Source organism: Bubalus bubalis, chromosome 7 (assembly GCF_019923935.1).
Source record: "Bubalus bubalis isolate 160015118507 breed Murrah chromosome 7, NDDB_SH_1, whole genome shotgun sequence".
Classification (NCBI taxonomy): domain Eukaryota; kingdom Metazoa; phylum Chordata; class Mammalia; order Artiodactyla; family Bovidae; genus Bubalus; species Bubalus bubalis.
The window spans coordinates 58,508,619-58,524,456 of NC_059163.1; the positions used below are offsets into that span (position 1 = coordinate 58,508,619).

The following is a 15,838-nucleotide window of genomic DNA, read 5'->3' on the forward strand; positions in this document are numbered from 1 at the left end:
TACCTCAATATGGAATGACTGGAATTAAGACATAGTGGCCTGAAAAGCAACATGAACTATGAACAGTAGCAAAAATATCAGACAGACCTCAGTTGTTATGTTTTTAGTCTATTTTTCTAATTTTTCTAAAACTGGTGGAAAAAGGAAGGGTTAAAATAGTGATTTTAAAGATTAAATGAAATAATGTATCAAGTGCCTAGAACAGAGCTAGGACTATGACATCACTCTGGATTTATATTTATACACTATATATGGACATCACCAGAGGGTCAATACCAAAATCAGATTGATTATATTCTTTGCAGTCAAAGATGGAGAAGCTCTACACAGTTAGCAAAAACAATCCCTGGAGCTGAATGTGGCTCAGATCATGAGCTCCTTTATTGCGAAATTCAGATTTAAACTGAAGAACATAGGGAAGCCACCAGGCCATTAAGGTATGATCTAAATCAAATCTCTTATGATTACACACTGGAAGTGACAAATAGATTCCAGGAATTAGATCTGTAGACAGAGGGCCTGAAGAACTATGGACAGAAGTTTGTAATACTGCTCAGGAGGCAGTGATTAAAACCATCCCAAAGAAAAAGAAAGGCAAGAAAACAAAACAGTTGTCTGAGGAGGCCTTACAAATAGCTGAGAAAAGAAGAGAAGTGAAAGGCAAAGGAGAAAGAGAAAGACATATTCAACTGAATGCAGAGTTTCAGAGAATGGCAAAAAGAGATTCTTAACAGAACAATGCAAAGAAATATATGAAACAACAGAATGGGAAAGACTAGAGATCCCTTCAAGAAAATCAGCGATTCCAAGAACGTTTCATGCAAATATAGGCACAATAATAAAGGACAAAAACGACAAGGACCTAACAAGCAGAAGAGATTAAAAAAAGGTGGCAAGAATACACAGAACTACACAAAAAAGGTCTTAATGACCTAGATAAACACTATGGTGTGGTCACTCACCTATAGCCAGACATCCTGGAGTGTGAAGTCAATTGGGCCTTAGGAAGCATTACTACGAACAAAGCTAGCGGAGGTAATGAAATTCCAGCTGAACTACTTCAAATGTGAAAAGATGATGCTATTAAAGTGCCACACTCAATATACCAGCAAATTTGGAAAACTCAGCAATGGCCACAGGACTGGAAAAGATCAATTTTCATTCCAATCCCAAAGAAAGGCAATGCCAAAGAATGTTCAAACTACTGTACAACTAGACTCCTTTCACATGCTAGCAAGGTAATTCTCAAAATCCTTCAAGCTAGGCTTCAGCAGTACATGAACCGAAAACTTCCAGATGCACAAGCTGGATTTAGAAAAGGCAAAGTAACTGGAGATCAAATTCCCAGCATCTGTTGGATCACAGAGAAAGGGAATTCCAGGAAAACACCTATCTCTGCTTAACTGACTATGCCAAAGCCTTTGACTTTGTGGATCACAACAAACTATGGAAAATTCTTAAAGACATGGGAATATCAGACCACATTACCTGCCTCCCGAGAAACCTGTATGCAGCTCAAGCAGCAGCAGAACCGGACATGGAACAATGGACTGGTTCAAAACTGGGAAAGGAGTTTGTCAAGGCTTTAGATTGCCACCCTGCTTATTTAACTTTCATGCAAAGCGCATCATGCAAAATGCCAGACTGGATGAATCAAGCTGGAATTAAGACTGCCAGGAGAAATATCAACAACCTCAGATATGCAGATAATTCAACTCTACTGGCAGAAAGCAAAAAGGAACTAAATAGCGTCTTTATGAGGGTGAAAGAGGAGAGTGAGAAAGCTGGCTTAAAACTCAGCATTCAAAAAACTAAGATCATGGCATCTGGTCCCATCATTTAATGTAAACAGATGTGGAAAAGGGGGAAATAGTGGCAGATTTTATCTTTGTGAGCTCCAAAATCACTGCAGATGTTGACTGCAGCCATGAAATTAAAAGATTCTTGCTCCCTGGAAGAAAAGCTAGGACAAGCCTAGACAGCATATCAAAAGCAGAGACAATACTTTGGTATATAAAGGTCCATATCCATATAGTCAAAGCTATGGTTTTTCCAGTAATCATGCACGGATGTGAAGAGTTGGACCATAAAGAAGGCTGAGTGCTGAAGAATCAATGTTTTTGAATTGTGGTGCTGGAGAAGACTCTTCAGAGTCCCCTGGACAGCACAGAGAAACCCATTAATCCTAAAGGAAACCCAACACTGAATATGCATCAAAAGGACTGATGCTGAAGCTGAAGCTCTAATATTTGGCCACCTGATGCAAAGAACTGACTCATGGAAAAGACCCTGACACTCAGAAAGATTGAGGGCAGGAGAAGAGAAGAGCAGAGGATGAGATGGTTGGATGGCATCATCAACTCAATTGACTTGAGTCTGAGCAAACTCCAAACTCCAGGAGATAGTGAAGGACAGGGAAGCCTGGAATGCTGCAGTCCATGGGGTTGCAAAGAGTCAGACACGACTTAGTGACTGAATGAAAACAACAGAGGGAAATAAACACTTATTGAGACAATAATCCATCCTCATTTAAAACGCACAACTTCTTGGTGGTAAGTATATTCAGAGTTGTGCAACCGCAACCAAAATATAATTTTTGACCATTTCAACACCTCAAAAAGAACTATGTAATCACCAGGAGTCACTCCCCATTCCTTCATACTCCTCCAGCCATAAGCAACCAACAAATTACCTTTTTTCTCTATGATTTCCCTCTTCTAATGTTCATGTAAATGACATTATACAATGTGTGGCTTTTTATGCCTGGCTTTTTCATTTAGGATGATGTTTTCAAAGTTCATCTATCTTATAGCACATATCAGCACATTCATCATTATAAACAAATGTGGTAAATACACCACATTTAATTTTTCCATTAAGTTGATGGACATTAGAGAGCTTCCACTTTTGGCAGTTATGAATTAGTGCTGGTATGAACACTTGTGTACAAGTTGTTGTATGAGCACATTTTCTTCTATTGAGTAGATATCTAGAACTGCTATGTGTTGTATGAAAGGAACGGTTAGCACTCCACTTGATAAAGACAGAAGAGGCTCTAGAGCCTGACAACATGTATATGGTTAAGGCACTGCCACCTACTTCACTGTATCTAACCATCATGTTTTTTGGTAAAAAAATAATGCTGGCTAATATTTACAACACGCTGTTCTAAGTACTGTATTTTACTGAACCACGGGTTCCATCAAGTACTCAATACACCATTATTTTATATACCATGAGAAAGAAAAAAACTGGGCCAATTAAATTATCTCATCCACTAAAAGATATGCCCTGATTTGAGAAATATTAAAAATGTGAAAAAAAGTTTCATAGCATAATTGAAATACTATTTTTCAAATGGACTACTCCATTGAAAGGATTTTACAAATGAGGAAACACCTTAGACAACTTGCCTAAGATCAAAAAGTCTGTCAAATGCTGTAAGATCTGAACTATGGGTGATTATTCTTATTCTTGGTAGAGCCACAATCACTGTTTCCGAGATTCGGCCCTTACTCCTTCCGCATTAGGATCAAGGAAGTAGAGCACGGTGGGCCTTACAAATCTAGTTTCTATTTGACTTCTAACCCTCAGTTCCCTCATTCATTAAGACTGTCTTAGGAAGGCATATACAATTCTTAGCACAATGCAAGTGACATCTTAATAGTAAAAATACAGTGTATTGTCACAGCAGTCTCTCTTGAGATCTTTTCTTCCCTCGTTTCCATTAAAAAAATTATTGCTTGGCTTGGAGGTCATCCTTATCTCAAAACATTTTAAAATCTTTTCTTAAATTTATAGTATTCTACAATTAATGTAAACTAAACAGACCACTACTTATTTTATTTTAATGATAATATTGACAATCAAGATTACCTAGTAGAGGGTAACTAAGATGAGGATGAATATTATGTCATAGATATAAAATGAAAGTTTAATAGTGGTCACCTCTAAGTGGTCATACTGAAAAGATGTTCTTTTTCAAGAAATACATCACCATTCAAATTTCTACAACAAATACAAACTACTTTTATAACAGGAGGGGGAAAAAAAAATCAACCGGGCTTGAAAGGTAGGAACCAAAATGCCCATCAATAGATAAATAAAATGCAGTGTTTATGGAATACTATTAGCCTTAAAAAAGAAAGAAGTTCCAATACAAATTATAACAGAGATGAGCCTTCATGCGAAGAGTTGACTCATTGGAAAAGACTCTGATTCTGGGAGGGATTGGGGGCAGGAGGAGAAGGGGACGACAAAGGATGAGATGGCTGGATGGCATCACTGACTCGATGGACGTGAGTCTGAGTGAACTCCGGGAGTTGGTGATGGACAGGGAGGCCTGGCGTGCTGCGATTCATGGGGTCACAAAGAGTTGGACACAACTGAGCAACTGAACTGAACTGAACTGAAAGACATTAAGTTAAGTGAAATAAACCAGGTATAAAAGAATACAAATTGAGTGATTCCACTTTAATGAGGTACCTAGAGCAGACCAAAATTCATAAAGTATAACTGGTTACCAGCATGAGGAAACAGGAAGTTATTATTTAGTAGATGAAAAAAGGTTCTGAAGATGGATGGTAGTGATAGATGAAAAACAAACTGAATCTGCTTAATGCCACTAAACTGTACACTTACAACTGGTTAAGGTAATAAGTTTTATGTTTACTTACCACAATTAAAAAAATCAATCAGGTTTATCAGAAAATAGATGAACATAAATAACAGAGAAACAGGCACCTCACAATGGCAGGTGACACAACTTTACCCTGGAACTTCCATTACCCTGTCTATTCTTAAACAGAGGACAACCAGTAAGTTGAGTGAATGAATTCTGGAAAGACTAATATATGCTCAAGGGACACTGTACTTTTAGGAATCAGAGAAAATACAAAGGTCTATTAAGCCATGGTCTTTGACCTCAGGAACACAAAAGCTAGTAAAAGATACATATCCCCAAATAATACAATACATTAATTCATACTATAACTGTGTTAGTCCTATGTAAGTTATATAAAATGCTATTGAGAGTAAAGGGAGAAACATTTTGACAGGCACAGCTTAATGGAGAAAGTGATACTTTACCCAGACCTCAAAAGAAAACTAGCATTGTCAATGACAGGGATAATGATTCAAGTGAAAATGACAGGAAAGTGTGAAAGAATAAGCATTATACAAACAGAAAATAATCTAGGTTGGAAAATGAAACCAATTTTGTGGGTGAAAGTGGCAGAAGATTAGGATGGAAAAGACCACAGAGGCATGTTATAGGAGATTTTAAATGCCCATCGCTATAAGGAGTTATACTATTAACAAGGAAAGAGAAGAAACGAAACATGATCAAAAATTCACTTTAGGAAGATTTACAGTACAGCACTACAAACAATGAACAGTAGTGGTAAAAATGAAATGGTGATTAAGTAACAGGCAAAACATGGGAAGTAAAGCTGAAAGCCTAAACTAAAATAGTGATGATAGTAAAAGCAAAGAGGTAAAGGAAGCAGTTCAGTCAAAATGTAAGTTTAGGTTAGTTCCACTTGTTATACACAATCCTAGGTTATTCTGTTTCCTCTTTTAACATTTATCACAATTGCAATGTTTGTTCATTTTTTTCATCCCACTAGAACATGAGCTCCATGACAGCAAGGACAGTAAAAGCTTTATTTATTGCTATACTGGCACAAAGCATTCAAATAAATGTTGAATAAATCCAGAATACACTATTCCCTAAAAAAAAAAAATATATATATATATATATATATTTCTTTGAAGCAAAAAAAATTTGTATAAGATTCTCTAAATTTGGGACACTGCAAGTTTTACCAGACCTAGAATTTAAGCCATTGTCAGATATAGATCTTGTTCTGTCTAAATACATTACTAGCTGCCTCTAAGGAAGCTTGCTTTTCATTCTAATTCCAGAAGCAAATTGTTTGCCATTACCTGAAACCTTGTCCACACCAAATTTACACAGCAAACACACACACACACAAAACGTGTAATTTTAATAAATACTAGAGTATATATTAATTAAATGAACCAAGAAATATAGTTCATGCATAAAAATGGGCTTACAATACCTTAGGGGGATTAAATGGATATGTTTCAGGTATTTTAATCTCTAGTTGATATCTTCCTCCTAAAAAATGGGGAAAACAGAAAGTTAAGAATGTTGCTTGCCTCAAATATGTGAAGCCAAATATAGTGATAGAACTTTTCAAAATATATACTATTTTATATTCAATTACAACAGATTCACTTTAAAGTTGAAACCCAAAAAGGAAGCAGACAAAATATTACTAGTTTTTAATTTAAAGGTCACTTAAAGCATACAGAATACCCATTTTATACAACTGATACTAGCTTATCAGTGAATAATCGGACTAGAGATGGATGAATACATTAAATCTATAGACAATCCAATGCCAAAGACTTCACTGGAACAATTACGGAGTACAGGTTCTATCTGCTTTTGCTTCCTTTAGTCCACACTGATAAGAGGTGCTAAATAAGACAAAAAAATGGAAAGAAAAAAGGAAAGACAGTAGGGAAGTATAAAGGCACAGAAGGTACAGAGAATAAAGATACACAGATTATGCCATAAACTGAAAAAATCTGTATCAAACTGGTTCTCTCAAATGTGAAACTGTCCCAAACTTTTATTTGGGACATAAAATGCCAATATTTCTTGTTAAAATTTAAAAAACAAAATTCAACAATAAGACAAGAGGTAGGCACAAAGACAAAAACCTACTCTCTTCCTCTAAATACGTATATAAAATGCAAAACTTTACAAAAAGATTGTTCTCAACAGTAATATATACACAGTAGGCAACATACTGGTATGAAGTTATCCTGAGCAACTAGCAGCTAAACAGGGTATTTTTTAAAAAAAGTTTATCTAGCTTTCCATACTGAGATATTAAAAGGGAGGATAACTGCCCCTCAGAAAACTCTGAAGGGGGTGTCTTGCACTGGACTTCAGACTGGATTTGAGTCCTAACTCTAAAGAAACTTTTAATTCTAAAATTTTATGTTCCATTAACATAGAGTATTTACCATTCCAAAATACAACAAACAAAACTGTGCCAGTGAAATAGTTATATATAAAACTACATCTTGGATTTGCTTCAAAATAATCAAGCGAATTAGATCAAAGACTGGCCATGAATTGATAGTTATTAATGCTGGCTGATGAGTACATGGAAGTTTCATTATACCATTTGCTTTCTGTATGTATCTGAAATTTTCCATAAGTAATAAAATACAAATAGTAACTGTGCACTAGGAACACTATCGATTTCAAAATTCTATACACTCAATCCTCAGTGTATCCTTCACTTCTTTCACTGTTAGGAATAAATGAATGCAGATCTGAGAATGAAAAGTAATTCACTTGGTACCACTTTCTTCGCCCTTTTTGGTTCCAATTCTTCTTTTCTTGCTTATTCTTTTTAATAGAATCTCAGACTGACTGATATACAAGTAGAACTAGATGCCTGAAGCACAGAGCACGTGACAGCAGTGAAACAGGAAGGAAAGAAGCCAAAAAGAAACAAAAGAAAAAGAGCTAAGAGAAGAGGACCTCAGGAAATTTTTGTGTACACAGAGATAACTTTATGTTCAGAGTTATAAATGTCAGCTTCAAATATAGGTATAATAAATTTGGCCTGAGTAATATGCACAGTCTTCTTTTTCCTTCCTATGAACTTTACTTTTTTCCATTAATTTCAAATTACTGTCTCTATAACCTTTCATATAAGGTTTTTCCTTCTTTAATGTCCAAAACAATCTCTTAGGAGCAGTATGAGAGCCCTGAAATACTATAGAAATAATGCTGGACCCTAGAGTCCCCCAAATCCTATTTCTACTCCATATGCTGTTAGTATGCTCTGTCTTGCATTATTTGACAACTTCAATATATAATCAATACAGCATTAACTGGAACATTATTTGATATACATCAGAACAACACAACTAAGAAAGCTTTATAATACTCAATAACTATATTACTATCGTAACAGCTTTCACTATAAAATATTTACTTCTTGAAGAATAGCTTTTAATATTAAACATCTTTAATTTTTAAATTTAACTTAGTCCAAAGGGAAGCTGGGGTAGCAGTGAGATTTTTTTTTTTTTAACATTAAGAATGACTCTGTAAATTTAAAACAGCTCTTAGGGAGAAAGGCTCAAGAACTAAATTGTTCCTTTGCCACTGAGCCATTAAGGCAAAAGAAGAAAACTGAGGTAACATATACAATAACATAGTCATTTTAACTCAATCTGATTACTTTCTACACTACATAAAATAGCTGCCTGATTTCTTAATGATGGCTATTAACAATTTAACATTCCCATGTAAACTTTTGCCTTAGCTATTGAGATTAAAAAAAAAAACACCCTCAAAATTTATCAAGAGCCCTGAGATACACATAATCAAAATATTTTATTCCATTCATGTTGCAAAAAAAGTATTAAGCTAATGCCCTCAAATGATGCTTTTCTTAAACAAAATGAACTTCTGTTCAATAGTTTTATAAGAATACAATTTAAATTAATCTACTTCAAATACATACCCAAGAAGCATATTAAAACTAATGTTATCAAACATTAATGTCTCAGTGGCAGCAGCAGAAATAAGCACTTAAAAATTATCAAGCTTGTTTCTAACTAATAAATGTGGTATAGTTATAACTTAATCATCCTGCAAGTAAGTGTGTATTGTCCAATTTTTAAAAACTTCATGTACCTTTACTAACAGTTGCTAAGAAAGTAACAAACTCTCTGTCTAGTTCAGGAGCTCTCTTGTTTATAAATATCAATTTACTGGAAGAGCTGCAGGGTGATAATGCTACTGTCTTACTATCTTTTAAAAACACATCTAAACAACCTAAAAAAAGTAATTCAAGAATATTTATAATGTATGCCTTCAGAAGAAGCTAGTATATCATAAATAACATATGCTACTAAGGACGAACTTGATTTTTGCAAGATAACTCAAGATCTCTTCTCCAACTAACAACTGTCAAAAGGACTACATGAATAGCTATTCATGAAAGAATCCAGATGAGGCCTGGCATATAGGAGGCACTATAAAAATTTAAGTAAGTCTAGAAATGGCTCATATGAACTATAAAACAAATAACAAAATTATATCATTTCAGATTTGGTAGAATGTGCTAAGGATATTTTAGGGACTTTAAAAATTCAAATGAAAACAGAAAAATAGTCTAGGACGCTGAATTTTTCTGAAAAACTTTAAGTTATTGTTCATTACAGAACCACTACATTCAAAAAAGACATCACCGCCACTTCCATCAATCAGTCAATCCTGTTTTATTCAAGAGCAGAAAGAGATTAGAAAAAAAGGCTTTAGAGTCATAGGCTATTAGGGACTCAAATCCCAGCTGTGCAGCTTAGATGTCTTAAACAGTTACTTAACTTTCCTGAGCTTAAGTTTCTTCATCTATGAAACAGTGATAACTGTACTTACCTCATTAGATATGTTTTAAGGACTGAATGAGAAAAGACACATAAACCTCAAAATAAGTAAGAACTCAATAAATGCTACTACTACAAACAATATTACATGACTTCTATCAAATATGTGAATGCCTCTTATATGCAAGAATCTTGGCTATGCCATATAAACTCAGATATATAATAATATTCACTACTGAAGATCTGCCTAATGAGTGAATAAAAAGCTTACAAAGCTCCTTTCCGTATCTTACCACCCCAATTCCATGGTCTAAAGTATAAAGACTTAGTTTGTCAACAGAGTTCAGGAAAGCTGCCTCCTTTCTTTTCTATATGCCTTGAAATGATCACTTAAAGCTTTCCTGAATAAAGAAAATTAAATATTTTGAATACAGCCTGCATAAAGACATGAGTGGATTACATGCTAAATGATAAACAGGGAAGAGGAACTTTGCTTTAAAAAATAAACATAAGTCAGAAATTTAAGACAAAATTTGTTACAGATACCATATGAAGGGTAACTGAGAGTTCATGTAAGTTAAATGTTTAACATGTAGATGTAAATTTAATTTTACACTGTTAAATTCTAACATAATATAACCTGTAGCTTAGCTCTACTAAATCTTGTTTTGGGAAAAGAAAAAAGTTAGCTAAAATTCATTAAGAAAAATCGGTCTAGGTAAGTATCTAAATTTATTATTTAAAAACTGCTGTATATATCCTTAAGCCAAATGAAGTTACCTTCCATGTAGTTTATAAATGCTTAAGACTTTTCTGATTTAGTGTTTCAGATAAGTTCTAATACGCACAATATTTTGATACAGAAAAAAGTACTTGCCTTCATATGGTGTGTCTGGAGGTCCTGCTATTTCTCCTCTTAATTCTGTAAAATTCTCATCTACAAGATCTACTTTAATTTGATTTTTGCTCGTCTTAAAAATAAACAGAAAATAAATGTTAGTTATATCAGCAAGGAAAAAAACCTATTTTTATTAAAGTATTACCTATAAAATTTTTTGAAACCCATTCTTTCATAAGCTTATCTACTCTAGTAAAAATAATATTCTGTAATTTTCAAGAACGTAATGAGCCAATCTGAAGAATACTTAAAACAAAAACACTAACAAAATTTAACTGCAATGTTTTTAACGACATTATGCCATTCTGAATAATAGTACAATGTCCTGTTGACTTTATTATAGGAATGTTTAGAGAAAAACAGCTAACACCTATTTTATACCTCAAATTCATGTGTATTAGATCCAAAGTGATAATTCTATTCATCTATAGATGAACACTGCCATTTGATACCCTGGGATACATGGGTTCGAAAACAAACAGAAAATTCAGGGTCATTATAAACTCATTTAGGCTATACACTCTCATTAAATTTCTAGGTGTGTAGGTTAACTGAAAATATTACACCATCAAGCAGGATGATGAAAGCCCTAAGTGTCTAGTTAATCCCTTTCCACACAATTTCCTGAAGCCTAAATGCCTCACTAGAATTTCCAATGCCTTCCTCTATCTGTTTTTCTGCTTAGTTTACGTCAGTGGCAATTACTTACTTTTCAAAACAGATTTTTATATTATATTTATCTACATCTACTATATTTTGTACATTTCTCAAAGTACTGTCATATCAATCTTATCACTTCAATCTCTCAATGATCTTTAACAATCCATTCTCATAGTAAATAATGACTGTGATTCAGAAAACCCTCCAGTGGGATTCACTTCAGTGGTCACATGTACTTGCTTGCAAATGGGCTCTCTACTTAGATTTTGTAACCTTCATTAGTATCTTACTGGTCTGTTCACCTAACACAACAATCCTCCCCTTTTCTCAATTTTTAAAACCGTAATTCCTCAAAATACAGGTTTTGTTTTCATTTTTTGGTTAGGATTTAAATATTTATCTACATTTAGTTATTTTGTGGGGCTTCCCATATGGTATAGAATCCACCTGCCAAGCAGGAGACTCGAGTTCGATCCCTGGGTCAGGAAGAGTCCCTAGAGAAGGAAACAACAACCCACTCCAGTATTCTTGCCTGGGAAATCATCTCATGGACAGAGAAGCCTGACAGGCTACAATCCCTGGGGTCACAAAGAATCAGCTACAACTTAGCGGCTAAACAACAACTTACTTTGTACTTTACACTTTATACCTAAGTGACACATGTACTCTTACAAAAGACAGCCCCATAAGATTTCAAAAGAAAATTTTTGCTTTTCAACACACCTCTTAATCTTGCTTACTAGATGGAAAAATGTAAGAATTATTAAAGTCCTTAACTGCCCCCATCCCAAAAGAAGATACCATCATTTTCACTTTTTCTAAATAAGTTAGTATTGAATGTTAAGTACAGAAAAAATATAACTTTCAAACCCAAATTTTAAAGATTTTATGTGACTTTTATCTTATTTTTAATAATACAGGATTAAAAATCTTACTTTATGCATTTTAACTAGAATTAGATTCACAACCATTTCTGCATTTGAGATTAAAGTATTTCATATTTTTCTGAAGATAATTTTAACCCCAAATTAGATTTAATTATAAATACGCGTAATAGGGAACTTCTTCCTATGCCCTAAAAAAAAAAGTCATTCATTATCATCTTTGATATCTGCAGAAGAGGATGAAACGTACAACTTTAGTAATGGTAAAATACTTTGTTGAGTAAGCACAGGAATGAAGAAGGTTAAAATGAAAATCAGAGGTATTAGATGTTCACTGGCCAAAAAGCCAAAAGTGTAACTTACAGAATCTATTTTTCTTCCCTAAGACTTCTAAGGAAAACAAGAGTAAGTGGATCTTGCAAATCATGAATACTTTCAAAGTTCTCTATAGCACCCCACAGTATCTGCTTCCCCCAAAGAAGTAAATAACCCTAAAACTGCAGGATACTAAAGAACACTCTTACACTAAAGTTTGGGGGAGGGTAGAAAGCAGTAACAAATTAGAAAAGTTGCCCTGCAAACTGCCCCAATTGTCTGATCAGTAAAATGCTAAAGAATTATTAACTGTCATACCTCTGTCCTTATTTCTGCCCTCATTTCCCCCCAAATTATAACTCAGAGAAAAATGGGTCTTATTTTTTGCACTCCAGGGAAAGAAAACTTTGTGTATAAAAATTTACTACAAAAGCTCAAGAAAATACATCACCATGATGAATCCCATTATAAAGAAGTACTTGGTTCTAGAGTCGGTTTTTATGGAAAGTTAAAGATGAAGACTTTTCACAGCTTAATTTTTATATCATGCCAATTATTCTTTATTACATTCATACTCTAATGCAAACATCCAGTATTCCACAATCCAAAACTCCAAGACCACTGCCCACACAAACTAATTTAAAATCCCACTTTAAGACTCAGAACTATAAGGGAGAAAGACAGAAAATAGCAAAATGACAGACAATATTTTTAAAAATCATAGCTTTTGGATTCAGACAGAAAGGGGTTAATTTCCAGTTCTGCCAGTTACTTGTGATGTTAATTCAGGCATGTCACTTACCATCTAACTCTCAATTTTATTATAAAATGAGAATATACTTCAGAATTAAATGAAAATTTCCTGGATAGAAGTAGCACATGTATCCTTCCCTTAAAAATATTAATTACAAAAACCTTTAGATTTCAAGCCCTGTTTTATAAAATTTATTTCACAGGCCTGTTTTCAAACTAAGAATGGAAACTGTAATTTCTAAAAATAAAATTACATGTTTCTAAATTTTAATGACCAAAACCACCAGAGAGGCTGAGGCTTTCGGATAAAACCTTAAAGAATGCTACTATCATTATACATTTTTTCTGAGGATAGCTGGAAGGTGCTTTACTATACTTTCTTCTCCCAACTCATCTAAACACACAGTGGAACCTCTAGTTGTCTTGATTTTTCTGATGTTTCCTTATGGCTCCAATACATTTCCAACACATAAAAGGAAAAGAGATGAAAAGAAGCCACAGCTCCTAATAAACAATTGTAAAATAAACTATTTTATTGATATAACATGCATGAAGTACACAAAACAGTACATAATACTGAAGTTAATCTGGAAGTGGTATATAAACGAACATTACTGCTAACAAGCAACAGTGCAGAATTTAAAGCAATTCTGGTAGATTCTTAAAACCAAGTCTCTTGATGAACTGACATCATCAAAATCACAAAATCTTTCAAATACTTCCTGGGATCTACTACATATTATATCTTAAATGTCAGTGAAACAACTAAGTAACAAAACCAAGCCCCTGCCCACTTGGAGCTTACATTCTCCTGTTAAAAACTGAAGGATTTTATCACAAAAGCACAAAGTATAAAGCTACTTTTGTTTAACCTGTTTAAAACTCATTAGCTACCTGAGTCTGAGCCAAGTTAAATAACCATTACGTACCTCAGTTTCATCCTCAGTCAACTGCAGATTATAATAGGACCTACCATATACAGTCATAGGGGAATTTAATGAATACAGCACTAATAACGCCAAACAAATGCTTAAATGTATAGTAGTCACTTAACACTGCAATATGTTGACTTTTGATGATGATGCTGGAGCAGAAAACTTTGAAACTGTACTTTAAAGGGCCAATTTATCACATTAGCCTCTCTTCTATTTATTCTGGGGAAAGTTTTCTAAAATACAATTTAAATCCAAATTTCAGATAAGCAAATATAATTCTAAATGACCCCTGAAGTCACTGATAATTCTCATATGCTATTTAAAAGTTTGTTCCCTTGACAAATCACAATTACCAAATTCAGGAACACTGCTTATTACTATCATGTAAATAAATGTAAAATTCAATGCTTCCTTATTTGTTGGAAATAAGGCTTTAAAGATTTAACAGTTGCCATTATTTTCTCATAATTTAACATAAATAACATGTTTTCCCTACTATTCCAGGGCTCAAGAAAACAGATTTCTACCTTCTAAGCAATTAAAAACCTGAAGCTTAGGACATGTCATATTTCCAAAGCAGGGCTGATATGGAAACTTAAGAGACTAGAAAAACTAAGAAACTAAGAAAAATGGGAAATTGAGGCCATGGGGATGCATTAGTGGTACTTACAAAAAACAAATTCTAGATAAGGGCTATCCAACAGAAACAGAACATAAACCACAAATATACTTTACTTTCTTCCAGTTTTTCATAAGTGACTGTATTTTTTTAAATTGAGGTATATAGTTGGTTTACAATGTTGTGCTAGCTTCTGGTATAGAGCAACATCATCCAGCTATACATATATATTCTTTTTCATATTCTGTCCCATTGTGGCTTATTACAGGATATTTAACATAGTTATTACCTGTGTTAAATGGTAGGACCTTGTTTTATCTTTTTATATGCAGCAGCTTGTATCTACTAATCCCAAACTCCCAATTTATCCACCTCCCCCTTTTGATAACTGTAAGTTTGTACACTATGTCTGTAAGTCTGTTTTTATTTTGTAAATAAGTTCATTTGCTTTTTTTTTTTTTTTGGCCACGCCATGCATGTTGTGGGATCTTGGTTCCCCAATCAGGTATTGAACTTGGGTCTCCTCAATGAAAGCATAGAGTCCTAACCACTTGACCACTAGGGAATTCAATATTTTTAACTTTTTTTTTTAGGTCCCACCTGTAAGTGGTATAAAATGATATTTCTCTGACTTCATTTAGTAATGATAATCTCTAGGTCTATCCATGTTGCTGCAAATAGCATTATTTCATTCTTTTAATTGCTGAGTAGTATTCCATCATGTGTGTGTATGTATACATATATGTATCTCACATCTCTTTTATCCATTCATCTGTTGATGGGACAACAAGGCTACTTCCAGGTCTTGCCTATTGTAAATACTGGGTTGGCTAAAAAGTTCCTTCAATTTTTAAGTAAAAATAAAAGACATTTTTCATCTTCACCAAGAACTTTATTGAACAACGCATTCACCATTTTGTTTCACTACCTTCTGCCATTTTTCAGGCAGCTTCATAATACCATCTTCCCAAAACTTTTTCTTTTTGAACAAAAACTTCCAGGTGCTTTTTACAGTCTCAGGGAACTGTAATATTTATTATGAGAATTTTGTAAAGACCAAAATAAATGGAAATCTGAAGGTGAAAGGTCTGGTGAAAATGGCAGATGAATCAGAACTTTCCAGCCAAGCTGTAACAGTTTTTGCCTGGTCAACAAATAAACTAACAGTCTTGTGTTAGTCTGATGAAAGACTATGCATTTTCTGTTAACTAATTTCAGACACTTCTGTTGACTGCTGGTTTCAGTTGATCTCAATGGTAGAAGTACATGTTGGAATTAATCATTTGGTTTTCCAGAAGGAGCTCATAACAGAAGACCCCCTTTCTAA

General features: G+C 33.9%; 1 protein-coding gene and 1 non-coding gene across 4 annotated transcripts in view; one reads left to right on the top strand and one right to left on the bottom strand.

Annotated features, from left to right (window-relative positions):
- UBE2K (ubiquitin conjugating enzyme E2 K) overlaps window positions 1-15,838 on the bottom strand; it is a 75,992-nt gene that overhangs the window by 19,759 nt on the left and 40,395 nt on the right. The window contains exons 2-3 of one of the 3 annotated variants that reach the window (XM_025290145.3): window positions 10,325-10,418; window positions 6,084-6,142 (exon numbers count right to left, since the gene is read on the bottom strand). The exons of 1 other annotated variant lie outside the window; for it this stretch is intronic. In XM_025290145.3, coding sequence (XP_025145930.1) covers window positions 6,084-6,142; window positions 10,325-10,418 — 153 coding nt within the window. The remainder of the gene's footprint in view (window positions 1-6,083; window positions 6,143-10,324; window positions 10,419-15,838) is intronic. One more of the 3 variants, XM_044945970.2, reaches the window with a different exon arrangement.
- Window positions 3,003-3,125, top strand: LOC112586305. The gene has a single exon (XR_003110771.1). It is a non-coding gene; the product is annotated as a U6atac minor spliceosomal RNA (small nuclear RNA).